The sequence below is a fragment of the Ylistrum balloti genome, unplaced genomic scaffold (assembly GCF_031769215.1).
Source record: "Ylistrum balloti isolate Yb309-2 unplaced genomic scaffold, AGI_CSIRO_Ybal_v1 Utg370368, whole genome shotgun sequence".
Classification (NCBI taxonomy): Eukaryota; Metazoa; Mollusca; class Bivalvia; order Pectinida; family Pectinidae; genus Ylistrum; species Ylistrum balloti.
The window spans coordinates 233,570-261,135 of NW_026782259.1; the positions used below are offsets into that span (position 1 = coordinate 233,570).

The 27,566-nt window shown below is 33.5% G+C and overlaps 1 protein-coding gene across 2 annotated transcripts; it reads left to right on the forward strand.

Annotated features, from left to right (window-relative positions):
* Positions 1-3,374: 3,374 nt before the first annotated feature.
* LOC132553931 (core-binding factor subunit beta-like) lies at positions 3,375-26,509 on the forward strand. 2 transcript variants are annotated; one of them, XM_060218223.1, is made up of 6 exons: positions 3,375-3,536; positions 3,752-3,838; positions 4,984-5,103; positions 18,378-18,494; positions 24,936-25,055; positions 25,439-26,509. In XM_060218223.1, exons 1-6 carry the CDS (start codon positions 3,375-3,377, stop codon positions 25,466-25,468), a joined length of 636 nt encoding a protein of 211 aa, XP_060074206.1. In that variant the 3' UTR covers positions 25,469-26,509. The 2 variants fall into 2 exon arrangements, with proteins under 2 accessions (XP_060074206.1, XP_060074205.1); XM_060218222.1 differs by having other exon boundaries at positions 24,936-26,509.
* Positions 26,510-27,566: the final 1,057 nt, after the last annotated feature.

A 27,566-nucleotide genomic window follows, 5' to 3' on the forward strand; every position in this document is an offset into this window, starting at 1 on the left:
CATAGCCCTTCATCCTAAAATGCTACAGACCCAATATTAGGTCTCTGGGCCTCTCAGTTAATGAGAAGAAGTTGTTTAAAGATTTTAAAACATTTGACCTCCGTGACCTTGAAAGTAAGTCAAGGTCATTCATTTGAACAAATATGGTAGTCCTTCATCCTAGCATACTACCGGCCCTATATCATGACCCTGAGCCATTTGGATATTGAGAAGAAGTCAATTAAAGATTTCAACACATCTGACCCCTGTGACCTTAAAAGTACGTCAAGGTCATTGATTTGAACTGGCCTTTTAGTTACGCCGGACAAAAGGTGTTCGCGATAGGTCACATGAGACTTCATCTCAGGTGACCTTAAAAGAAGGACCAAATAAGAAAAACTTGAATCTAACCGTTTAGAAAACGTGGCAATATAAAACAGATATCCACCATTTTCCCAACCATATTTTATATATCATTTTTCATGAAAATGTCATTCCCTTTGATATGTTGATTTTCTGTAATATATGTGTACTTCTGGGTCACTTTAAGTCCACTCAGGCGTCTCTATGATTTAGCGATCATCAAAAACGGATATCAGTTATTTCAAGTGAGCGAATTTGATGTCGTATCTGTGGGGATTTATGAAAAAAATGGCGTGTCCTGCCATCCTCCCCTACCCTGTTTTTTCATAATAACTCTTATAATTTGAATTTATTTAATTTCATTTATATATTGTTTGGTTGCAATTCATCGACGTAGCGTAGCTAGCGCGATACGTTCTGCAGGGGTCCGAAACTAATGCGCGAAGGATACGGTAGGCTACATTACTTTTTTTTTTTTGAGCTTAACGTCCTTGTTCCGGTTATAACCGAGCCTAGGACACAAAAATCTACATTACTTCGTCTTCATCGGCGTTTTCATTCCGATCGAGTACCTGTCCTTCACAACCCATTTACAGAATTAAAAAATCAACTGTACTTACCACTTCACAAAGCTGTTTCAAGTCAAAATGTTCTGTCATCAACTCTAGATTCCCCATGCATTTGAGCCAGGTTTCTCTCACAGCCTACATATTTTTGAATGTTTGGTCTCAATAAATTTGCAGAAAAGATCGTCACATAACGATGAAACCCCTTTAGTGATTGGTCACTTGTCTATCCCAAGTGACAATACCATACTGAGGCGTCTGTGTTGAGGCACAGATTAAGTGGATTTTTGGCGGTAGGAGAATGGAGCAATGCGTGTCTGTTTTGGCACAAGTGAAATGTTTTTTGAGTATTAACAGTGTATTGTCTGTTTCGGTTCAATATCCTGAATTTCTGTATGTTTAAGTGCAAAGAATATTGACTGTCTGTCACCAGTGGAAGGTCTTCTATATATTAGCTGATGTTATTACCTGTGCATATTCCTGTAAGTGGTAATACTTAGAAAGAATCTGAAGTAAAATGACCTGTACTGGGTGGCTGGGGTGTTCACATGATACAAAGACATTGTCTAACGCGATCGATAATGCGCTTTCAGGTCAACAAGACTGATCGCAAGACAAAATTGTTGTTTCTGACATTGTTATAAGTAAATCATTATTTAATCATACAGCGTAAGTATTCTCTCTCATTAACATATGTATGTGTTGTAAATAGTCAGCGTATGATAGAAATCTGAGTATAGTGTTAAGTCCCCGTTGTAATGTTAAAGGTATTTTAAGCTATAACTTATACCTGTCTGACCGTTATTAACGGGTGTTTTCAGCAAGACCAGCGGTAACGTGACTGTTTCTGTCATACATTTACACTAGGTAATCTAACACGTCATGTTAACATATGTGATATTTAGAGAATTATAATCTTTAAACCACTCTGCGTATAAAAAACCAAATGTTGGATGAAAAACCTGTCTAAACAGACTAGGATACTCCCAACATTCTCCGAAACTGATATCAAACTCAGATCCTTGTGGTTGACAAGTTACATTTTTGACGCTATTGAACACCAATCTAAACAATCTGTATTAATTTCGTTTTAGCTCTTTGGACAAGAGATTTCATAAAAGTTTCTATGTATGCGCGTAATGGTACTTCTAGTTTTTTATCTGCTTTATTTTTGCTCATTTTTCGTAGACACATACATAAACAAGACACATCCACATGTACAGTATGTACCTTATAACTGATTATCATCCTTATATCTCATCATATTGTTCATTACGATATCGAAATGTTCTTATAACCGAACTATCATATCTTTTCAAAATACGATATTTCGTGTGTCCAAGAAAAGGTCTAGAGTGATATCGCAAGTAATGTTTTAGCTGAAATATGTTTTTTCGGCAATATTTCTCAAGTGTATACCATATTTCAGAAAAAGCAATGCGTTGTTGGGTGTCGTTACATTAAATACTTATGAAGTGAGCGGAAACGACTGTCTCAATTGTTTCAGTGCGACATAAAATTAAGGTCTATTCAGTAATAACTTGGAATGACTGTACCTGCCATTTTCAATTGGTATTGGAACGGACCTTTCCCAATTAAATTTAACAAATTAGTAGGCGAGCTGAAACCATAAACATTGGGCAGCAAATAGAAGAAAATGTCATAATTTATATTCTTCGAAATATCTGAAGTATATGACGTATTCGTGACCTAATATAACCACTAATATATATTTATGTCCCGATGCCATAAAATCGAATGATATATATAACACTGCATACATAACAGCGAGTAACGTGCGAGAAATAAATGTTACTGGAAACGCATTTAATTCCATCGTGATCTGATCTATTGTCCGCATGATATGTTCGAGGGAGGTTACACTGATCTATCACGAAAAGTAAGAAATGTAAAGAAGTCACGGACTCTCCCGTAGGGATTATTGTGATATTTGAAAAGATGTGGGTGAATGAATTCCATCGTAATTGACAGATTCGTGATCAAACAATTCTTGTTTATTTGAAAACGTCTGTCCGCTTTCTTTTCTTATATTGTGGCATGTGAATTAATGGCGTGGTATTTGTTGTTAGGACCTTGACCATAATCACAGAGGCACGTTTCGTCCTCTGAGAAAGTCGTGGCTTGGTTGTAACACCTTTGACCGTGTGTAGTAAAAATTTAGGTCACAAAGTTCCATATTTGGCAAACTGATTAATTATTCATGAGACGAACAACACACCTGTTCCATATAAGGAAGTGCGTCATGAAATATTGATAACGTCATTTGCATAATAAGCAGATCATTCGGCTGTTTCCGGTGACGTAGTGCAAACATCGGAGGGCCGAAGACGAGGATCTCCTTATAAGGTAATATTCGGAGAACATCGTGCCTCGGAAATATTTCGTGCGACCAATCAGATTACTCGGGTGTTTACGCCATCACTTCGGTATTGTTGTGATCTAGAAATGAATGAAGTGACTTCAGACAGCATGCTGTCATTCGTTACGAACACGTTGTGTTGTGAAGTCGGGACTAGTGTACCGAGAACTATGCCTCGTGTGGTTCCCGATCAGAGATCAACATTTGAAAATGAAGAACTATTTAGAAAACTTAGTCGTGAATGTGAGGTTAGTGTTGATTTCACAACTTTTGCCATGAGGAAGTTGCCAAGTTTTCTATCGGGTCACACATGACGAAGTTTCCTTACTTTCGTAAACACGTTGTTTTTACTTTATAATTCGTCCTCGGAAGTTTTCCAATTCAAGGATTATAATTCTGGTGTTCTTATAATGGAAGCTGTTTTGTGTTTTCTATTAATCCTGGATTTAATCTTCTGTTCTAGGTGAAATACACTGGATTTAGAGACCGACCCCCAGAGGAGCGGCAGTTACGATTTCAGACTGAATGTAGGGAAGGGCATGCGGCCTTGGTAAGTAGCGGATCTAATACACACACTCGCCGTAACTCGCAGTTAACCTGCCGCTTAGACCGTGACAATAATCGGAGTGCAGGTAGCTTGTTTATATTAGGACAGTTTTATCCTCTAGGCATTATGTTTGTTCGTTAAAGTATTTGTTTTTAAAGTTATATAATCAGTTGGAAGTACGCGCACGTGTGATCGTGACGTGAAAATTAATGAGTGTTTACGTATAAAATTTGAATACATTTTGTTAGAAGACAACGGACGGATTGTCTTATTGTGTGCTTTACCTATAAAAACCTGAATTATGCTATTTTACATTAATGACAATTTTCCTCACATCTGTTTTTAAATGGAATCTATTTTGTGACGTAGGACCTGTTAACTTGCAGCAAAATTCAAAACAGCCAGATATTTACCATTTCCTAATGAATAATAAACACTCAATGAAATATTGAAATTAAACAGAAGCTATCAATTTTGGAAAAAAATATATCGGGTGTCATTTTCAATGCAATAAGTGTTATTCATTAAAAAAATTAATGTGCACATGAAATATGAATCAGATTTACTAAAAAAAATTCACTCAATTTACTGAGTGAGTAATTTGACAGTAAATGGTATTGCATTGGTTTGCTTTTTTTTACCTTTTTGAATCGAAATTTCCTCATTCAAAATTGAAAAGAATATGTATAACATAAAAATTTCTTGACGAAATACTTGCTGTTTGCTCAGCGTTTCTTAGCGGAAGGGAAATAACTCCTACAATCTAAAGTCGTAAAGGATGTATTAAGAGATTAGTAAATCGCTACATTACATACATATTTCCAATATGTCTTTGTTTTCATTACAAAAATACTACATTATTGAATGTGTCCTGATATTAACATAAAAGCTGGTAAACCAGTGACTTGATTTTATGTGATAACGATATTTCTGGAATTACCTATATAAATGGAGTAATTCAAGCCTTCCTGTATCATGTTGTGTTTTAATTTATATTAAGTTTTATAAAACAAGGTTGTAAATGAGAGTTGAAACATCGCTGAAAATTGTATTTTTATTTTACATTAAAAGCTTTCTTTCAGAAGTTTCTTTTAATAATCACATTTGTTTTTGCGCAATCAATGCTAATGTGCTTTTTTGCCATACAGGCTTTTGTTTGTACGGGAACAAATCTTCAGCTTAGTTTTTCATCAAATGCTTGGTCTGACAAGGATGAAGACAGAGTAACAACGCGGGAATTTGTAGATTTTGAAAGAGAAGTTGGAAAGGTAGGATAAAACTTTGAAGATTTTTTTTATTGAAAAATTGTGCTTTGTCAGTTTTCTCACATAAATTAAACACAAACATTAAAAAAAACATCAATTATGTCATCTTCTACAACATTAAATAATCATAAAACAGAAACATAAATACAGCTGTAATTGAATTCATATACTTGAAAGCCAACCTTGATATGGTCACAGAATTTGAGTATTGCAAATTTGAATTATTTCCTCTTGTAAAAAAATCTGTTATGCCACCTCATTTTGGGTGTGTTGATTTCTACAATTAATAGTTACATGCTATAAATTATAATAAGTTTTGATTATCACATTTGTGTAGATTATTTAATGTGATGCAGAAGTGACTTCAGGTACATATATACAGTAAAACATCCATTTTACAAGTACACAATGTAATTTCAGCACTGATTTGATTTAACCATTTTAATAATTAATTTCATGTTTTCATTTCTATTATTTTTGACCTTCTTTCAGTGAAAAAGTATATGTGGTTTTTCTAATTAAAATAATTCTAGAAACTGAATTACTAAAAACTAGAAACTGAATTACTAAAAACTAGAAACTGAATTACTAAAAACTAGAAACTGAATTACTAAAAACTAGAAACTGAATTACTAAAAACTAGAAACTGAATTACTAGCAACTAGAAAGTAAATTATTGAAAAACAAAATTACTGAAAACTAGAAACTGAATTACTAAAAACTAGACACTGAATTACTAAAAACTAGAAACTGAATTACTAGCAACTAGAAAGTAAATTATTGAAAAACAAAATTACTGAAAACTAGAAACTGAATTACTAAAAACTAGAAACTGAATTACTAAAAACTAGAAACTGAATTACTAGCAACTAGAAAGTAAATTATTGAAAAACAAAATTACTGAAAACTAGAAACTGAATTACTAAAAACTAGAAACTGAATTACTAAAAACTAGAAACTGAATTACTAAAAACTAGAAACTGAATTACTAAAAACTAGAAACTGAATTACTAGCAACTAGAAAGTAAATTATTGAAAAACAAAATTACTGAAAACTAGAAACTGAATTACTAAAAACTAGAAACTGAATTACTAAAAACTAGAAACTGAATTACTAGCAACTAGAAAGTAAATTATTGAAAAACAAAATTACTGAAAACTAGAAACTGAATTAATTCCTTTGAAATTGTTTATAATAAAACTTTTTTGATATCTTATCATCTTCACTCAAGTTAGTGCTTTTTCTACAAATTGAGTCTTACTTTACTCGAAAATTAATATTTGCTTTGCTTTTTTCAGATTCTAATATATATCTTAAGTGTTTATGAAGTGTTCATTAAAGTATTGAATAATTAGTGAATAATTGATTAAATTAATTGTAGAACCTGTCTTAATTTCTTCTGTTATATTAAATATACTATGAAGTACAAATTTGTAAAATGTGTTGCAATGAAATTTGGTAAATAAATTTCTTAGAACATTCATAGAACTCTAGACAGCAAAACTAGATGAAAACCAAAGTGATCAGAGTTAAAGTACTAAATCTACAAAAAGGTATGAAATTAGGTTGCTTAACATATAATATCATACACATAGAAATACCATGTCAATTAACATCTGTATATTATAGAAATATTGTTTTAGGTATTTCAGAATAATTTTTTTTTAAATACAAGGTGTTAATCATTACTTACTATCACTTAATAAGATGGACATTTCTGAGACATGACAATTTGCAAGATTTTTTCTATAATAGTGTGTGTAACAATATATTGTAATACCTTAATGAATTTTGATAAATTATATTTATCAATTAGCAAATCCAGTGTAAAAGAAAACAATAAAACAAATACGATACAGTATTTACTACTGAAGTTAACAACCCACAGATGATTATTACTGCACATGTATCTAAATTTAAGAACCAGATATCATATATTTGTTTGACAAGTGCTGATTTCATTTTAAAACTTTATGGGACACATAAGAGGAGCAGAAATGTCCCAGTCTTAATCATCAGTTCTAATGAGCAAACATATTTGTTAACTTCCTGTAATTTTTATGGGGGAGAATGTGAATGTTCAAAACTTTTAGGTTTCAAAAAGTGCATTTATGTACTTTTTTGATAGCTTAAAAAACAAAGTTCAAGCTACATTTTCTGATGGAAAATTATCTTCTGAATTTATGAACAGTTAAATAGAAATGGTAATAAAATGAGTATACTGAGTTCTCCACTAAATAGGGAGAGTTGGCAAGTATATATAAAAAATCCCCAAACTACTAGCCTCCATATACAGCTCATATTTTCCAGTATAGCTTATAACCCATCACCTACTCTGATAGCCTGTTCAAAATTGAATAAGGCATGTGATTAAGATGCAAATCACATGATGCAGTAAATGTAGGTTAGAAATTCACACAAGTGGAAAATATGGGAATATATTTATATATCAATGACACATATATTTAAAACTGGTGTGTCCCATCGATGAAATATTTACGAGATACAGCTATTGTTTTGTGTGTTGTATGATTACAATTGTTACTGTAGAATCATGGTGAACAATTCAGTGATTATGAGACAATTTCTCTAAATTCAATTTAGTAAATGCATGTACAGTGTCATACAATCTTCAAGTATTCTCAAATGGATTTTTTCTTTAATATTTTCTTGGGAATTTTGAAAGATTTCACCTTCGGAATTTTGAAAATATCGTAATTATTGCCAAGTGGTAGAATAAACATCGGATAATTTTAACTGCTATCAGATGTATATCACTGTATCTGTAATGAAATTGAAGGATGAAATAGAATTATTTCCATAAGCATGTGTAATCATTGAAATATGTATTCCTAAGTACATGACTTAGCAAATAAATTACAAGTATGCTGGGAAATGATGATTTAAGGAAAAAGATGTACTTCAAATTTTAATCATGTATGCAACCTTCTGACTCACATATTTCATTTGCATGTTGAGATATGGATAAAATGTAATGCTTTTCAAATATATGAAGTCAGTTTACATTCTGAATTTGATTATTGTATCTCTAGTATTTAACTGGGTAAGGTTTAGCATGGGATTTCACCCTTTCAGTCAATTCTTGTCTTGTCTGGCCATGTTTGAAGTGCATGAAGTGGAGGGGGAAGGGGGAGGAAAAGAGACAAGATCATATGATGTGATTCCACATACTACTACAGTAATTGACAGTAATTGAAATCTATTGATGTAAATTTGAAATGGATATGTTGATTCTTTAGGGACAGACATATCTTGTTTGACACTTGAATTGCTATAAACTTGAAAATAAGTTGTTTAATATGCTTTAACTTTGGAAGTGAACACATTGTATTTTCTAGATAGTGCAGGTTATTGACATTTCAGTCAGTAAAATAAATAATTGATACTGAGAAATCTATCGGAAGTAAATTGAGGTGTTTTTTTTATTGTTAGTGGAATTATTTATTGTCAGTAATCAAGTCAGTGATTTCTCCTTGGTCTCTTTAATACAGACAACAACATCACAGTTTTAATCACTGAAATCCTTGGTAGGGTCAGAAGAACCAGACTATTGTACTATTACTAACGCATGAGAGACAGATCCTGTTCCTACGATTCATAGTATGAGGATACAATTTCCTGATCCTAGTGTACAGTTTTATCATTTTTTTAATCACTGCTTAAATTCACAATTAACAATATGGTTCCTGTTTTATATGAATGTTTTGTAGGGTCCAAAAAGTCGTTTTTTTCCATTTTGAATGTTTGAAATTTGGATAGTAATGATGTTCAAGATCTTAAATTACAGCTGCCTACATGATAGATTTTGTATTAGATTTCTGTGGAACTAACCAGCCATGTTGATCTTGTAAAATTAACAAGCCATTCAACCAAGTATGATCTGCGGTGTCATGGAAAATTTTCCGAAAAAAGCATGAAGTCAACATTGTAATGAACATTTTAAATCACTTTCATTACATAAATTGAATTTTGTCAATATGGTCAATGACATGAAATGAGATAACGATGTTTGTCATCTCAACAAAGTATATGTACAAAGCATTATGGGAAGAACATTTAAACATGAAATTTCTATATACTAGTACTGTGGATGCCCCTAGCACTAGGAGCTGCAGTAGTAAATATACCTATCATTTTTAGGGTCTCATTGAAGTTATGCTGCCTAAAAGTCAAGAGACAAACAAACAAACTTGGACTCAAAGTCAAGGGGTTTTTAGGACATAAATGTTGAAAATGGCACTAAACAGACATAGATAAGGATAGGTGGCTTATTTCCTGAGAAATAAGGTAGAGAAGATGTGGAAGGCAGTTACACTTATTTAGTTGTCAATGATGTGATGTCTAAAAATAACCTCACCCTAAGCTACTAGATTTGAGAAGAAACACCAAAAACTACAATTATCCATCATCCAGTAATAAGCCCAGATATTATCCGTTGTTAAGACCACCCCTACTTTGAGGCAGAGATTATCCAGTGATAAGCCCATCCTCTTCATTGAAGCAGAGATTATCGAGGAATAAGCCCATTCTCTTCGTTGGGGTAGATTTTATCGAGTAATAAGCCCACTCACAACATTAAGACAGAGATTATCTAGTAATAAGTCCATCCTCTTCATTAGGGCAGAGATTATCGAGTAATAAGCCCACTCGCTACATTAAGGCAGAGTTTATCCAGTGATAAGCCCAGTCTCCTACTTTAAGGCAGTGATTATCCAGTGATAAGCCCACCCTCTACATTGAGGTAGACATTATTGAGTAATAAGCCCATCCTCTTCATTGAAGCAGAGATTTTTTCCAATGATAAGCCCATTCTACTTTGAGGCAGAGATTATCCAGTGATAAGCCCACCCTCCTACTTTGAGGCAGAGATTACATACCTTGACCTGTACTAATTATTGGATAAAGATGGTAACTAGAATATGGTATTAGAAGACAGTTTGTTACACTTAACATAGTTAGAACTGAATGAAATAGATAGAATGACATATTTTACCTATTATATATATGATATAGGTATTGTAATATGAAACCTGACCCTTGACTTCACTGACGTCATGTAACGTCGGACAATGTTCAAAGTCTTAAATTTCTATTTTTCTCTATGTTTATTAAACACTGACATAACTGGAACCTGACATATCTGGTAACAGACACTAGTCACTATTTCTTGACACATAGATATATATCTATCTATATCAGACCAGACTCCTTCCCAGCATTGCAAAACTCTAAACAGATGTGGTGAAAAAAAATATACCAGGTAATAAGCAGAGAAATACTTAACAATAATGATTTTGTGAAATTGATTACAATCAATGCATGTTCAATTGTTTCTGTCATGAATTTGGACATTTTGTACAAAGTCCTTAACTATAGGAGTGCTATCATGATAACACTAAGCATGCTCACCATAAACATTACGGTACAGTAATTGCCCATCTATACATAATTGTTTGTACAGAAAAATATACGGAAATTACTATAGACAGCTTTGTAACAGTGAATAGCTCCATTTTCCTGTTCACTTTCCTGTTCGGTAGCAGGGGTTCACCTTATCAAAACTGCCAGAAATCCTTGGTGACTCACTTCATCACGAAACCACTCAAGCATGGGGGGTGAGAGTTGAGACACCGTGACCTCTATACACCTCTCCTTGTTTTTGGTGTATATATATATATACTATGGGATTGTCTACTTTATAATGTTGAGCTGATGTTAACCTCATTCCTTACACTTACCAGTGTTTTTCCATTTCTATGTTTGTGATGTTTTAATGTGTAAAAATTATTTGAAAAGTTAAAACAAACTGCAGGGTTCCAATTAAGAATAATATGTCTTTGTAACTAAACCCATTTTTTAAAGTAGGATATTTATAAAGGTTGGATTTTCCATGGTGTAACGTGTACTTTGTTCAGTGTTTGTGCAGACAGTTAGGGTTATACTGAAGGTTAAGAAGTACACGAAATGTACTGTGTAAAACTCTACAGGTTGATGTAAGCGGTTTTTATTGAACCATAGCTAAATCTGGTATCAAAACAAGTAATTAGAGTCTAAGGCCAACAAAAAACTGTTTCCTGTCTTGTGAATGTGTGTTTTGGTATAGGTCCTAATGTTGGCTAATATTTGATAAACACTATAAAGTTTGTACCCTGTGTATTTGTTACACAGTGTAAAAACCTACCAATCTAATACTTTGTTTTGTTATGTACAGTAGGAAATGCACCTATATAATTATTAGTGTGTTACCACCTATGCCAAAAGCTTGGGGTCAACCAGTTGTAAATCTTGAGATATGTCAGTTCACCCCCACTTGAGATTCTTTATATCTACATGTGCTGTACACTTATTGTGCTATCAACCTTCTGAGCTGTTTATAGGCCAATTATTACTGTGACGTCAACAGAATACATAGCCAATGTAAATGAGCCATAACTGACAAGAAATTCTCTTGGTGTTTGTTACGTAAGACATGTTTTACGTTCCAGATAACTGTCTGCCCTCAGAGTAATGATCAAATCAACATTAACATAATAGATTTAATTAATGCTGATTGAAATATTTCATGATTGATAGCTACATATTTTAGTGAGAATAGAATAATACTAAACTTTTTGAAGTATTGATAAGTATAATAAATAGCATTGTCTACTGATCGTCGATGAGCTTTGTAAAAAGATGATCTGTTATTCTACTTAATGAAGGATCTCTGTATCCTGCTCAATCAAGGATCTCTGAGTCCTGCTCAATCAAGGATCTCTGTATCCTGCTCAATCAAGGATCTCTGTATCCTGCTCAATCAAGGATCTCTGTGTCCTGCTCAATCAAGGATCTCTGTATCCTGCTCAATCAAGGATCTCTGTATCCTGCTCAATCAAGGATCTCTGTATCCTGCTCACTGAGAGATATGTATTCTGCTTACTGAAGGATCTCCGTATTCAGCGGACTGCAAGATCTGATTCGATAATATATAGCTAAAATACTCAATTTAAAATTAATTGGATATTTATACTTAAACCAAATGATAACATTTTCTTCTGTTTTTATGATTACTTATCAAATAATTTTACTCATTGTTAACATTAGACAATATATTTTGAATTCAGTCACTTGTTTAATTCTTTTATTTACTTTTCCTTTATTCAAGCAAAAATCTGTCATTTTCTTAATATGAATTCTACTGTACAAATTCATATGTGAGATCTGAATTTAGAGTAAATTGTTGTTTTAAACATTTTTATTAATTAAATGGGTATTAAACTAGAGCCTGGAATCTGATAAAATCTGTATGACTTGTATGGTGGGTACAGTGATATGTTATTAGTTACTGTAACTGTCAGCGGTGACATCGCCAGTGTGACAGCCCTACCCAAATAAACATTGTACTCCTAAACAGGTTATCAAGTGCATACCATATTTTGATCTTTTAGAGAAATAAAAATATTTTGCATGACAGATGGTTTGAACATTTAGAAGAGAAAGAAATATAGATATCATCTTGTTCCCTGAAGCTTTAAGCTGGAGTATTTTATCTGTTAGTCAACTATTAGACCAGATCAGCTATCACATAAGGTACTCAAAATCTCAAATTTCTTCTCATTATCACACAGAAGACACTAGTTGATATTATTTGACTACGAAATGACCCAGAGTTGCTTGTCAGTGCTTTTTGTTTGAAAAAAGTAAAAAAAAAAAAAAAAATGATAAAGAAATATGATAGATATTGAAGTTTTTGTCCTTGTGATAGAGTTAATGCAGACAGTTGATGGTACAGTGTCTTGTTTAATCTGTATAGTCAGTTTTACATATTTCTCTTCAGTTAGCCCAATTAGCTTATCATCGCCAAACAGAATCATTTCACAAAATAAAGTTATAATGATTTATGTACTGAAAGTTGATGTGAACAAATTTAGTCTTCAGTGACATAGACAGATTAAGATCAAGTCCAAAGTTTTCACTTTTTCTTAATTAACTTCAAAATTTCTTGTTAAGACACATCTGACAAATTAAACTTGATATCATAATCAGACAAGGGAAAAATTGAAGTTTCTTTGTATAGTGCCTTTGTGTAATACAATTGTACTCTAGTGCTGACACAGTTATGGAACTAGTTAATAAAACAATTGAAAAAATGGAGAGATGAAATATTCTGCTCTTTGTAGTGTTTTGCCCCTAAAACAGAATCCACTTGAAAATATCTCCATGACTAAACTTTAAGTTTTAAACAAAAGCTGAAATGAAGGAAAAAATGTTTGGAAATTCAAATTACTGCACACGTTGTTGAGCATTACATGCCAGGATGTGTAACAATCAAAATACAAGAGCAATGTTATCGAACACCGGAACATTGATGGTCCTAGTGTTACTGCTGGCCATGTCCTGTGGTGTTAGAAAGATTTGTCAATCCCTGAAAACACTGTGAGTGTGGCCAACCTAAAACAACGCAAAAATCAGTGAAAAAAAAGCTTGCGGCTAAGTGGGATGAGTCTTGACAATTGAAATCAATACAGAGAACTTGCTGAGGCATGAAATGTATGCTTTGTCAATCAAACAGAATTGTAATGGTGGGGTGACAATTGCTACTGCGAGAAATCACAATATGTTTACATGTGTAGTTGTTTGTCACCTACAGGATTAATTTCTAAATCTTTCTTTCCTTTTTTTCAATACGTATTGTTTTAATGGTGTATAATATGAATGTTCATTAAGCATAGTAAATGCAATCAATTACAGGTTCACATCTAAACAAATTGTTGACGTCTTTATTTTGCGTTTTAAATTAGCATGTACGTCATGCTAAATGGTTACCTGTCATTAATGTGTTTTTGATATTAGTGCCATTTTTGGCTTTAGAGGGTACTGAAGAAAAGGTTTATGTTTAATTTGTTTTTGATTACATAATTAATGAAGCACTGTTTTCAATAATATTAATACATAGATAGAAACAACGTTCTAATAAATACAAAATCAGTGAAACAGGCAGTACAAAGACACTTTTTTGGAAAATATTATCAAATTTTTAATGAATCACAATTTTTGACCCTTTATGAATATCCATAACTTGTTTATATTGGTTTCAAATTTATGTCCCTGTTAACAACATGTTATCTAAATGATGACGGCCGCATATATTCTTAGGTGAAACAACCACACCTAATGCTCGTTAAGCATTTAGGTACCTGAGCACAGGTATAATCTGTTACGTATAGATAGATACGTCACATAGGATTTGTGTTCGTCATATCACACATGTTCAGCACAATATATCTTGTTATGTTTCCAATATTTACTTCTACAATAATCACAAACAGTCAATTGACTCCCCGCTGAAGTTGATTTTCATGGAAACCTATCACAGTTACCAACTGTGTCTGGATTGTCTCACCAGTAATTGTTAACCTAATAAATCAAGACAGGAAATAAGTGAGAGTACCAATGATACCTCTAGAATCAGGAGGACTCTTTAAAATTCTCATGACTTACAAGTGATATGGGGTAGAAAAGCATTTGTTTAAACTTTAAGGAAATTTTCAACTCCAGAAATTCAAAAAAAGACATATTATTGGAAGCATTTATGGAGAGATTGATTTAACAGGCGATAACTGGTTTAGTGTTAGGCGGACGGGAGAGTGCCCAAGGGCAACTATTCTATGTGATATTTTGATGTGTGTCTGTCAACCTTGCCAGCAGGTCGGAGATGTCGCATACTGGTAGTGATGCACGTTTTTTTTTTTTTAACCAGATAAAAGTAAAGTCTGTTCATCGTTTCATCTTCGTTACTGCGCAGTTGGAAATTAAATTCAGCTTTTGACATACAGATATGATTAGAAGAAAACAAGCTATATTTTAATTAGTGTTAAACTTAAAACATTTCAAAGTAATGGTTACTAAAGTCAAACATACGCAAGTCTGAATTCAACTGTAAGAAAGTTATTCAGAATAGTATAACTGAGAGTAGGATTAGGGAAGAATGTGTGTATTGTCTGTAGATGAAGAAGTACTGTGTCAGTATTTCCTGGGTTTTCCCCATTTTTCAATGACTAACCAGCTACAGCTGTTTTATGTGCTGTGAAGTGTTACTGTAAGTATGTATATTACAGAGGTAGTGAGTGACTTGTGTGTTTCTCCCTCTTCTATTGTGAGAAGTCAAATGTCAATGCCCATCCCCGCCCCACATTTGTACCCAGTGACCCCCCTAGACATGGGGAGGAGGGTGAATCAGATGACCTATTTATTAGTGTAACCCTAACAACCACCCACATTTAAAAAGGTAGGGGAGAATAGAGGCTTGTACAGATTTAGTGATATGCTGTTTATTCTTCTCAATGCTGAAATCTCATCGCAGGAATTACTCACTGATATTTTACATTCCTCGACTCCTACAGGGATGTTAACAGATGTTTATAATCAAGCTATCATGTCCGACATGATTGGGGGGAAAACTGACACCACATTGCAGATAAATATTTTGTTTCTTTAAAGTTTAAACTCACAAATAAAAAGTATATCTGATATTCGCAAAATAGATGGAAAGTGAAGTTTCTTTTTACTTAAACAAAAATAAAAAAACTGTGATATTTACTGAATAAACAGCGTATACAACTTTTTTTTATTTTTGTTTAAGGAAAAAAACTTATCTTTTCAAAATATATTATTAAAAGCAATTAGAGACTCAAATAAAATGACATTAATATATAATTAACAACTTGTTTTTATATAAATATGATGATCATTGTATTTATCGAAAAACAGGTTGATAACTTTTCTATAATTACAAAATGATCAATTCACTGGAGAAAGTGGATAGAAAGAAAAATTAGTGATCAATAGAAGAAAGATTGAAAAATACTATCAGAAGGAAAAGATGTTAACTTAATGGAAAATTAAATACATCATTCCTAGCACCATATATATAGGTTCTGTTCCTAAGGAAGATAATACATTTAGATAACATGTGTCTAATACTGTACAACCTATTACATTTCATCTTCAAGACATTCATTGTCTAAATACAAAGATTATGACTTGTATAGGGTTTTATTACAAATTGTTTTTATTTTGTGATCTTCGAAAGGAATAGATAGCATTAACATATCAAAAGTTGTTCTTTATTTTTAATTGAAATAGTAAAAGTTAAGCATATCCTGTTAAAAATGAGTTTCTGATGTCTTCACATTTAGAGCTACTTACAAACTAAAAGTATTTATGGACAGGTGTGATGTAATTTAAACTCTGAATGTCTTAAATGGACTGCCTCAGTATTAAGTAAAAGTTGACAGACGGTATGGATATGGTTCATTTTTCACACACAAATCCTTCATTTTAACAGTTTTAAGGTTTGTCTGGTCCATGACCTACACTGTAAAGCCATCCTCCACAGCCCACTCTGGATGACTTTAAACCCTCCTTATCTTAATTTGCAGAGTGGGGAGATCCAAGGATTGGCCTCAAGTGTACATCTGTGATTAAAAAAAACACTGTCATTTACTTGGCTGCCAAGTCTGCAAAACATTTTATACTGCATTAACAGAACATTTATGATACAGTAAAATAGTATTAAATTCATGTTTTTTATTCATCACTGGTTGATGTGTGGATGATTATTTCTACATGGGTTACTTGTCAAAAGGTTTCTCTGTCACTTAATCGTAAATAAAATTTAATGAAACATACATCCATTCAATAATAAATGAGAAACAAAGCATCGCACACTAAGGTGACTTTATGACCCTGTAAATGGACCATTAGATCTTTCAGTACGTTTGCTGAGAGTGTTAACACCTAGAATCCATCAGAATACATCAGTGATAAATCAGGTTAATTGATACATTTCTGTTACACTGTATTAGGTGGATATAAATAAATCAATGGTTGTGTATGTCTTAAAGCAATTTCTAAATTAGGGTGTTTCTACTTACAAATAATTGTGAATTAATGTTTACAAAATCAATATAGAGTTACAAATTTTGCTGTATATTTCAGGGCTATTTAAAGGTTTCTCATTGTCTGTTATATCATATGATATTGATGTCCCGTGCAGTTTGTGTCAATTCTTTGTCTGGTAATTGATAATGTCAACATAAAGGTTAATTATTGCTAAATCAGGCAAAAATATATTCTTACTGGTGTCCAGTACAACATATATACAGAAAAGACTTGTTACAACAATGTCTTACTGGTGTCCAGTACAACATATATACAGCAAAGACTTGTTACAATGTCTTACTGGTGTCCAGTACAACATATATACAGCAAAGTCTTGTTACAATGTCTTACTGGTGTCCAGTACAACATATATACAGCAATGTCTTGTTACAATGTCTTACTGGTGTCCAGTACAACATATATACAGCAATGTCTTGTTACAATGTCTTACTGGTGTCCAGTACAACATATATACAGCAAAGTCTTGTTACAATGTCTTACTGGTGTCCAGTACAACATATATACAGCAAAGTCTTGTTACAATGTCTTACTGGTGTCCAGTACAACATATATACAGCAATGTCTTGTTACAATGTCTTACTGGTGTCCAGTACAACATATATACAGCAAAGTCTTGTTACAATGTCTTACTGGTGTCCAGTACAACATATATACAGAAAAGTCTTGTTACAATGTCTTACTGGTGTCCAGTACAACATATATACAGCAAAGTCTTGTTACAACAATGTCTTACTGGTGTCCAGTACAACATATATACAGCAAAGTCTTGTTACAATGTCTTACTGGTGTCCAGTACAACATATATACAGAAAAGTCTTGTTACAATGTCTTACTGGTGTCCAGTACAACATATATACAGCAAAGTCTTGTTACAATGTCTTACTGGTGTCCAGTACAACATATATACAGAAAAGTCTTGTTACAATGTCTTACTGGTGTCCAGTACAACATATATACAGAAAAGTCTTGTTACAACAATGTCTTACTGGTGTCCAGTACAACATATATACAGCAAAGTCTTGTTACAATGTCTTACTGGTGTCCAGTACAACATATATACAGAAAAGTCTTGTTACAATGTCTTACTGGTGTCCAGTACAACATATATACAGCGAAGACATATAACACCAAAATAAAGACTTTATTTTTTGTTATTTTGAAGACTTGTTCCTGTTAATAGTATGTCCTTATTAACTTTATTATTCTTGTCCACTTTAAGAAAACATGAAACATTTACTGATATTTTAATTCTAGCTGATCACATGATCATTTTGTTACGGTTGGTTACCTAAAATAATCTTGTTTGTTTCAGGTTCACCTAAAATCACAGTTTATAATGAATGGTGTATGTGTGATATGGCGGGGTTGGGTGGACTTAAATCGACTCGATGGAGTAGCATGTTTAGAATTTGACTCAGAACGAGCAGAGGTAAGCATATATATTTATTTTATTTTTACATATTAGGTTTATGTCCCTTTCAGCAGAAAACAACTGATGTATAGTGTGTGTGAAGGAAAAAAATTACCATGCAGATGTGGTATTTGAGGAGCAAATTCTAAATCATTTAGACATGAAAAGCACAGATTTACTCAATTGGCACGAGCAAAGAAGTAGAAGTAATCTCAGAGTAGAGATAAATTTATTTAGGGCATGAAAAACACTGATTTACTCAACTGGTATGAGCGAAGAAGTAGAAGTAAACTCAAAGTAGAAATAAACTCATTTGGGGTATGAAAAACACAGATTAAGTCATATGGTGTGTCGGTAATAGAAGTATATGTAAAATGTATATGTGAAGTCATCTGTTGAGCTAACAGCAAATTTCAACTCATTTGATGTCAGCAGCAAAGTTGAATTTATTTGGTGTGCTAACCACACAGAGGTAACATCATTTGGCCTACAAACAGAAAAAGTTCATTCACAGGGTATTGAGATATACAGGGTGATGACATATACTGTGAAGTTTATTGATTGCCGAATTGATCTCTTATTTCTTTGTGTAATGTGAAATTTGATGTGTTTAATTGCTTTGTTATGTATACCTTTCAAGAAACCTGGTTCTAATTTGATATTGTGACATTACTTTGTGGATGTCATCAATGGACCAGAAAAAACATACCCTTCCAGAACACCTGGTCTCATTTTCCTGATACTGTGAAATCATATTTTTGTGGGGCTCAGATTTCATGTTTTAAAAAGAAATATCTTTTTTATATTTCCATTTGATAACATAGACAAATAAAGCTCTATGAATGTACTTATTACTACTTTTCACAGTTCATGGACAAATGAATTTATGGATTAAGTGTAACAATAAAATCAATGAAGACATGTCTTCCACAAAAATGAATGATTTAAAGTGATTTTTCAAGAGTTTCTGTATAAAAATTTCATTCTATCATTCATATTTTGCCGTTCCTTCAGTACAAATCAAGATTATATCAGTATGTTAGTATTTTCATGTTGTACCTCTGTGCCATTAAGGTTAACTCATCTTTTTATGTATGAAAGGCAATATTAAATTTGTTGGTGTGCTAACAACAATTGACAAATCATTAATTCATTTGGATCTCCTACAGCAGAAGATTCATTAATTCATATGTTGTGCTTACAGCAAATGATTAGCTCATTAAACGTGCCAAGATAAAAGGTTAACTCATCTGGTGAGCAAAAGAAAATGTTAACTCATATTGATTGCCAAAGAAAAGGTTAATTTGTTGGGCCAAAGCAAACATAAGTTCATTTGATGGGCAAAGGTAAACATTTAGTTCATTTGGTTTGCAAAAGTTTACTCACCTGGTGTGCAGAACTCGTTTTTGTGCAAAAAGTAATGGTTAACTCATTTGGAAAAGCAAAAGCAAAGTTTAACTAGGCCACCGCTAATGCAAAGGTAAAATTGGCAAGCTAAACAAACTAAGTAACATTTGATGTACAGGTATAACTAACAAGATTAACAAATTACGCTACATTTTATGTACAGGTAAAACTGACGAGGTAAACAAACTAGGCTACATTTTATGTACAGGTAAAACTGACGAGGTAAACAAACTAGGCTACATTTTATGTACAGGTAAAACTGACGAGGTAAACAAACTAGGCTACATTTTATGTACAGGTAAAACTGACGAGGTAAACAAACTAGGCTACATTTTATGTACAGGTAAAACTGACGAGGTAAACAAACTAGGCTACATTTTATGTACAGGTAAAACTGACGAGGTAAACAAACTAGGCTACATTTTATGTACAGGTAAAACTGACGAGGTAAACAAACTAGGCTACATTTTATGTACAGGTAAAACTGACGAGGTAAACAAACTAGGCTACATTTTATGTACAGGTAAAACTGACGAGGTAAACAAACTAGGCTACATTTTATGTACAGGTAAAACTGATGAGGTAAACAAACTAGGCTACATTTTATGTACAGGTAAAACTGACGAGGTAAACAAACTAGGCTACATTTTATGTACAGGTAAAATTGATGAGGTAAACAAACTAGGCTACATTTTATGTACAGGTAAAACTGACGAGGTAAACAAACTAGGCTACATTTTATGTACAGGTAAAATTGATGAGGTAAACAAACTAGGCTACATTTTATATACAGGTAAAATTCTCGAGGTAAACAAAGCAGGCTACATTTTACGTACAGGTAAAACTGATGAGGTAAACAAACTAGGCTACATTTTATATACAGGTAAAACTGACGAGGTAAACAAACTAGGCTACATTTAATGTAAAGGTAAATTTAGCACCAACTTGAATAAACTTACTACAGTCATCTTTGTTTAGCATAACTAGTATATAGCATATATTTTCATGTAAAAATGAATCGGTGTATTTTATTTATATTAAATACTTAATATAATTAACATATATATTAACTGTTCAGTATTCATTCTTATTCAATTCTACTTTACAACTAATACATTTCCATATGAAACAAAACTGAATATTTAAAGATGAAATAGAGGAATGACTTGAGGCATATGTAAGAAAATGGTTTATAAAGAGGGTATTGGTATTCATAAAGAGTAGGAATGAAATACCTCTGGTGACTGGAGAGTTCTAACATGGGAAGGAACTCCTTACATTGCAGTATCTCAGATATTATACACATATAGGGGTGTTTTGCTTTAATATCGCTGCACAGCACAACTTGGGAAGAGCAATTTGATACAATTTGTCAAGAGTAATGTTGAAGCATATGTAGCAATACATCATGATGATAGAAATTGTCAGCTTTAGTGTTGTTGTCTTTGGATAAACACAGCCTTGTTCCACCATGGATTATGCACCTCTTCTGATGGTCTCTGTTCTGCATCTGTTGAAATTTGGAAAAGTGAAACAGATTGCAAACTCTTCAAAAGGTGACAGAATTGGATGAGGGGGGCGGTTCAGGGTCACACTGTGGAAAACTAGTCCATCAGAATCATCTTGATTAATGGGAATGTTGAGAAATGTCTTTCAGTCTTGAAATATTACGATAAGCTCACTTGAAATCTATTCTAACACCCTACAAAATCATGGAGCACTGACTGTAAATTTGTGACAAACTCCTACTTTTCTTTAAATAATCTTTGTGAATAATTTCTTGGTTAATAATGTTGTAAAATTGGTAAACCTCAGAATTCTAAAATGAATGTAAATTGGAAAAGGAATTTTAAATGGCAATAATTCATCGTATAATTATTGATTGATTTAACGCAGCAACGAATTAGAGTACCAATATCTGAACAAGAAATAATTCAAATTAATTGAAGTTAATTCAATTTTTTCCTCTTTTATTAAAATTTAGGTTTTAATTGAAGAATAAAATTTATTTAATACTTCTGTAGTATTAGAATAGGGGACTGTACCAGCATGAATAAAAAGATACATTAATTTTGATGATAGATGATATAAATATTCTGTAATTTTCATTGAAATAGAATTAAATATGAATAATTCTTTCATGTCTGAATAAAACAATAGTAATAATGGTGTATATTTATATAAATCTATTGCTTAAAATGATAAACAAGCAGTGTTAAACAAGAAAATTTTGATTAAAAAATGTTAAATAAATAGATCTTCAAAAATATCATATATAATTAATGTTGTTGTTTTGTGATTTTTCATCATATCCATGTTGATTTAGGTAGTAATAGAGTTGACAAGCTGGATGTTTGCTAGAGACTAGACTACGTTACGTGTTTTATTTACAGTATTAGTCTAACATCAATCTGATGTCTTGTCCAATGAAGCTTAAAGAGTGCATTTAACAAAGTCATTGAGTGAGACCTAGTTGATAGGTTGAGGTTATGAAAGTTTTTTTCTAGATAGAAATTCTAGACTTGATGTTAGGGCCTAAAAACAGGCAGTATATACCTGTTGTTGCCATGGTAATCAAGTATGTGTTGTTACTCTCAGACGACTCCCAATTTGTAAGAGTGTCGCGGTGAACCCATTACAAGCTGTATGAATGCTGGGTACTCTTAACATTTCCTGTTTCTATTATGTTAGGTTTGTACCACAGTAGTGGAACTCTTCAATGAAAGGAGGAGATAATATCACAATGAAGTTGCTTATTTGTGAAATTTGAAAACCTGTCAGAGCCAGATTTGTAAACAAGGTGTATTGGCATTGTGAATGTGTTTTTCCCCCACACTAGTTTACAATTGTTGTTGTTTGTGGTCAAGTCAGAGTTTGATTTGGTAGGACAAACAGGTACAAAAAAAAAATCAATATTTGATATTTATTTCTCCTTCTGCATAACAACAATTATCAAAAGAGTTGAATGCCTTTGGACATTTGATGTTTTTCCAAACCAAATTTGTCCAATAAATTGTTATGTGATAATAACAATAAGTACTGTTGGTCCAATTTGTGGCTGTTTCCTTGTTCCTGTGTCTTGGAGCTGCCTGGAATGCCCTAAGTCTTGCCTTCTGTGATATGTGTTTTGTGCGAGAGATGCTTTAGGCAATGTTACCAGCTTCTAACCACACAACATATGGGAGATGGTGAGGAGATGTTTAGTTCTGGTTATAATGTACAGTTTGGCTTGTTTGGCATGGTATGTTGACATTTCGACGTCGTTAATCAGTGCACCCAAAGATAAACATTTCCTCTAATTTTGGTCTAAAGCGGAACTTTGCAAGAGAAAATGGTTTATGATTGTCCTTCTAAACATTTCTCTGGTGTGGTGCTTAATTAAACATCAGGTGCTCGACTGCAATTGGCGTGTTTGGCGCTTCAGACCCATTTTTTTGGAAATGTTTAATAAAACTTCTGCAAAGAATATTAGCACATTGAATGCAGAAATGAATATTAATGTCATCATTAAGTCTTGTGGTGATGTCTGATTAAATTGTGCTTGTTTGGTTGGAGATGATTGATTTGGGATGTGTTTCCTACACTATACAATTTTTCATGCCTCTCTCAATAGCTCTGTGAAATTCCAATAATTAATCAGTAATATTTAATTATTCTTTGCCTCTGATATTTTCCTGTTTTATCGTACACACCCAGGCTGTAAATTATGGGGGGGACAAGAAGAAGCAGCTGTAGCGGTGTTGTGGTCACGAGGTTTTGGAAATGGGCACCGCACTTTGGTCAGGACTCCTTGTAGCCCCCAGACCGACCAATCCAACAGTGCTGAGTTGCCTACTGTGTGGGTAGACAGACTGCCTTATCTACCCTTACTCTGCTGCCTGACCTGGGTGCAGGGGTGGCTGGCTGGCTGTCTGGAGGGGGGACAGACTTAATCAAGCCATATGTTACTTCATGTTTCTTATCCCACTATTAGCTAACTGCAGTTAAAGTGCTTTTTTGTGTAGTATTTCCACAATTAGGAAGCTGTGTAGTTGAGACGAAGGCTGCTTGCATGGTTCAAACCAATGGAGTGAGGTTGAAACAGTATGGACTCAGTTACATGGTGATGTTTGACCCCTATGTTGGTTGCATCTGTTTCCTCCTGTTTCCAGTACCAGTAGCCAGCACAAAGGAAACAAAGACACCCATCATGGGCTTGTTCAAGTTCCACACACTTTTTAATTTTTACATGTGAAGTTTGCATCCAGATTTTGTGTGTAAGACCCTTAATGCTTCATGCCAGGGTCACCTAACCCAAACTGCCAGATGAATTTCATAAGTCTCTACTTCTGCAACAGAGGGAAATTAAAGTTTTCCCTGGGACAATGGAAACAATAAGACAAAGAAAAAATCAATAAAAGCCATGGATTGAAGTAGAAGTCAGCTGGCATCAAACTTGCTTGGCTTTTATTAGAGAGTAGTTTGTAATAGGCCCAGCAAATGTTCACATCTCTACCATATGTAGCAGGCAAACTCATAGGCCTAAAGGGTATGGCAAAGAAAAATAACTTTAAAAACCAATTAAAATTTTACATTGTTTGGATTTTCAAAAAGAAACACATTGAGATTGGCAGCTGATGATGTTTAACTCGTGCACACTGAAGATGAAATGTTTTTAGATACACCCCTGGGACTGAGACCTAGGGATGCATGTGGCCGCGTGGTTTCAGCTGGCGACTGCGTAAACTTCTTAAGCCTGAGCACACGTTATCGGAGTGTGTCCCCTTAATTGAATGATGAAAGCACTAAAAACACCAGGTGAAACTAATAAGAAGATATTTTTTTCATTAAATGAGCGAAAAGTGTAATAATTTATAACTCTTTTCAACTTTTTTGCATCCAAAAGTGAGAGGATGTCAAAAGTTGTTGTGTGATGCGAAAGCTGTTGGCGGACGCTGTGCATGGTGCTGGTATGATGCTGTGTGAGAAAGAAGGGTGTGGAACCCACAGGGCTCGTGTCCTGTGTACACTTTGCCTGCTGACCCATCATGTCCCTGTTTTGTATTTCCGCAGGTGGAAGCGGCGATGCTGAGAGATCAGATAGAACAGTATAACCGACGGCTGCGCGAGTTTGAGGAACGACAACGACAGTATCGCCAGCAGCAGGAGAGACAGGCAGAGCAGGAAGCAGAGGTAGTAGAGGCTTTGTTGTGTATAGCTGAAGAAGGCAAGCACTAGACTCTCACACCCCACCCTCCCCCTGCTAAACGCCAACCCATAGCCACTTCAGACAAGAAAACTCACTCACAGCAAAACTTTTATAACCTTGTACAAAACTTTTTTAAATGGCAATAAAGTAGATAAAAAGTATCGTTCGGCAGCACAGAAAGTTTGTATAGGGAAGTGTGCACTTTACTGGGTTTATCTAGCTTAGGTTAGTGTTTGGTCGAGAATCTTGGACTGACCACAGTTGACTGAGGCGTGGCGGGGAAGGGACCGGGCCTGCATGCTGTGTTATCGTTGTGGTATTTCATACCCTGACAGACGCTTCATCCACTGTTTTACACCACTTTCAGGGCCAGCTATGGGATGACGAGTGGAGTTAAGCCTGTGTCACCATGCATGTTTTCTCCGTTATCATGGGGGACACATTCAGTGTTGTGCAATCGCCTCGGATTTCAGTCCGTTTGTCCGTGCTTCCTTCCTGGAGGTGCAGACCACCTCCTTCCTCTGCTCCAGTGACTGTTGTAAAGTGTTGTCAAGGCAAAATATTCTCTTTGACACTTGTGATATTATTTTTTCATTATTATTTTGATTTCATTTTTTGTCTCAAATTTTCATTTTTTGGAATTTATGTGGCCACAATATTTCATTTGAACATGAATTATTTAGAATGCCTATTGTTTCTCACTGCCAACATTTTGTTTATGAATGCTTTTCTGTTGTTTTAATTTCATGTTTGTTCAGTATTGTGAGATTTTGATGTTGTAAATGGTGTAAAGATCATACAAAAAGTGTTGTATTTAACATTTCTTAGTCCATATGAAACTTTCTAGTCATATGAAATGGACCAAGATGTTTGAAGGTAGATTATTTGGTCACTTTAATAATTCATGCAATGCCTCAGAATGCAACCTATATATGTAGAGATTCATTTAGGGAGATGATATATTAGTGATATGTAAATAGGAAAATCTACTTTGCATTAAGTTTGAGTAACTTTGTAAAACTTTATTGACCTCTACATATCTGTGATGGAGTGAAAGTGTCTGAATAAAAGACTTATCATATAAACTGACATATAGTGTTTAAATGAAGTGCTGAAATTGTATAAAAATGTAAGATATGTGAGTGAGAGTGATAAATATGATGAGAATTGTGAAGTAGAATTGGAGAGAAGTTGAGAAAACTTGAATATGAGCCCCCCTCTTGAAGAGCAACAGATTTGAGTGTAGCTATCCACAAGCCAACCCTCACACTCATTCCTATACTCTAAGATGTGTAAAAAATCAATAAATTCTTCAAAAAAGGTTAGAGTTATCTCCCTTCCTAGTGTTGATATGATACTGCTGGATTTTAACATAAAATTCTATATAAAGATTATATATATGAATGGTTTATTTTTTGTAAAATTATTATAACCTTTCTGGGTCATATTACAAAGTTGAATAAATGTTTGATTTTACAAAGTTTTTATCATTTCTTGTTTGTTTCTGTTTTTTAATCTGATTTAATCATGTTTTATGCTTGTTAGATTCACTTTGCCATTGTGTTTGAGCTATCAGACTCGTTGCTTCCTTTTGTTTTCATGTGATGCTTCAGCTACATAATTTTGTGTCATAAAAGTGCGCGAACATAGCACATGCGAAGACTAAGTCTTGCTACCACCTGCATATATATTTGTATTGCTAGGAGATTCTAAATTACCATTCACATTCACAAGAATGGTCCGGAGTAACACAAATATGAACCTCTCCTCTGTTTCTGTTGTACACTCTGTTGATAGCACCATATAGAGATTCAGTAGCTAATAAGCATGCAGGTTTCCTGTTTGACACATGTCAGCCCTTCACACCAGAAAGAGGCTCAACTCTAACCCCAAGTACCCAATCTTACACATCAGGGCACACTCTTAAACAAACACCTTCAATAAAATCATTTTATAAAAATTATTTTTATGTAGTAATGAATAATTTGTACCACCATTTTGAAGAACATTAGGGTTTTCAGGTTTAAATATGAAACCAGTGCTGTTATCATAGCTGTATCAATGGTTTTTAAAAGAAAGCAAATTTTGCCTCTATATTTTTTCAAAACACCTCAAACAATAACAAAGTAATGTTAAATTTTAAGAATATCTTCCATACATAAGATCATTTGGTGTGATGTTGATAACTGACATAAACATGGACTTAGTGAGACCTATTTGTTGTCTGTTGAAAATTGAGTGATTCGTTCAGCAGCGATTGCCAACTTCACCTTCAATTGTTTTATCAAAATAATATAACAGAGATAGAGGGTACTAAAAGTTACAACTTTTTCCTGTGTTAGATAAAATGAAATATAAAACATAAATAAAAACAAAAAATGAATTTTGATGACATGAAGGTCTCATGTTGATGTGTTTTACTGTGAGAGAGTATTTCGTCAAACAATACAAAAACCAAATCGTTAGGCTTTATACAAACTTTGCTTTATGCTGTT

Bases quoted from the DNA above. Each gene is read 5' to 3' on its own strand.
- LOC132553931 (XM_060218222.1), top strand. From the start codon at position 3,375: ATGAATGAAGTGACTTCAGACAGCATGCTGTCATTCGTTACGAACACG. The intron at 5,104-18,377 runs GTAGGATAAAAC...TGTTTGTTTCAG, and splicing joins TTGAAAGAGAAGTTGGAAAG to GTTCACCTAAAATCACAGTT. The intron at 18,495-24,935 runs GTAAGCATATAT...GTATTTCCGCAG, and splicing joins TTGACTCAGAACGAGCAGAG to GTGGAAGCGGCGATGCTGAG.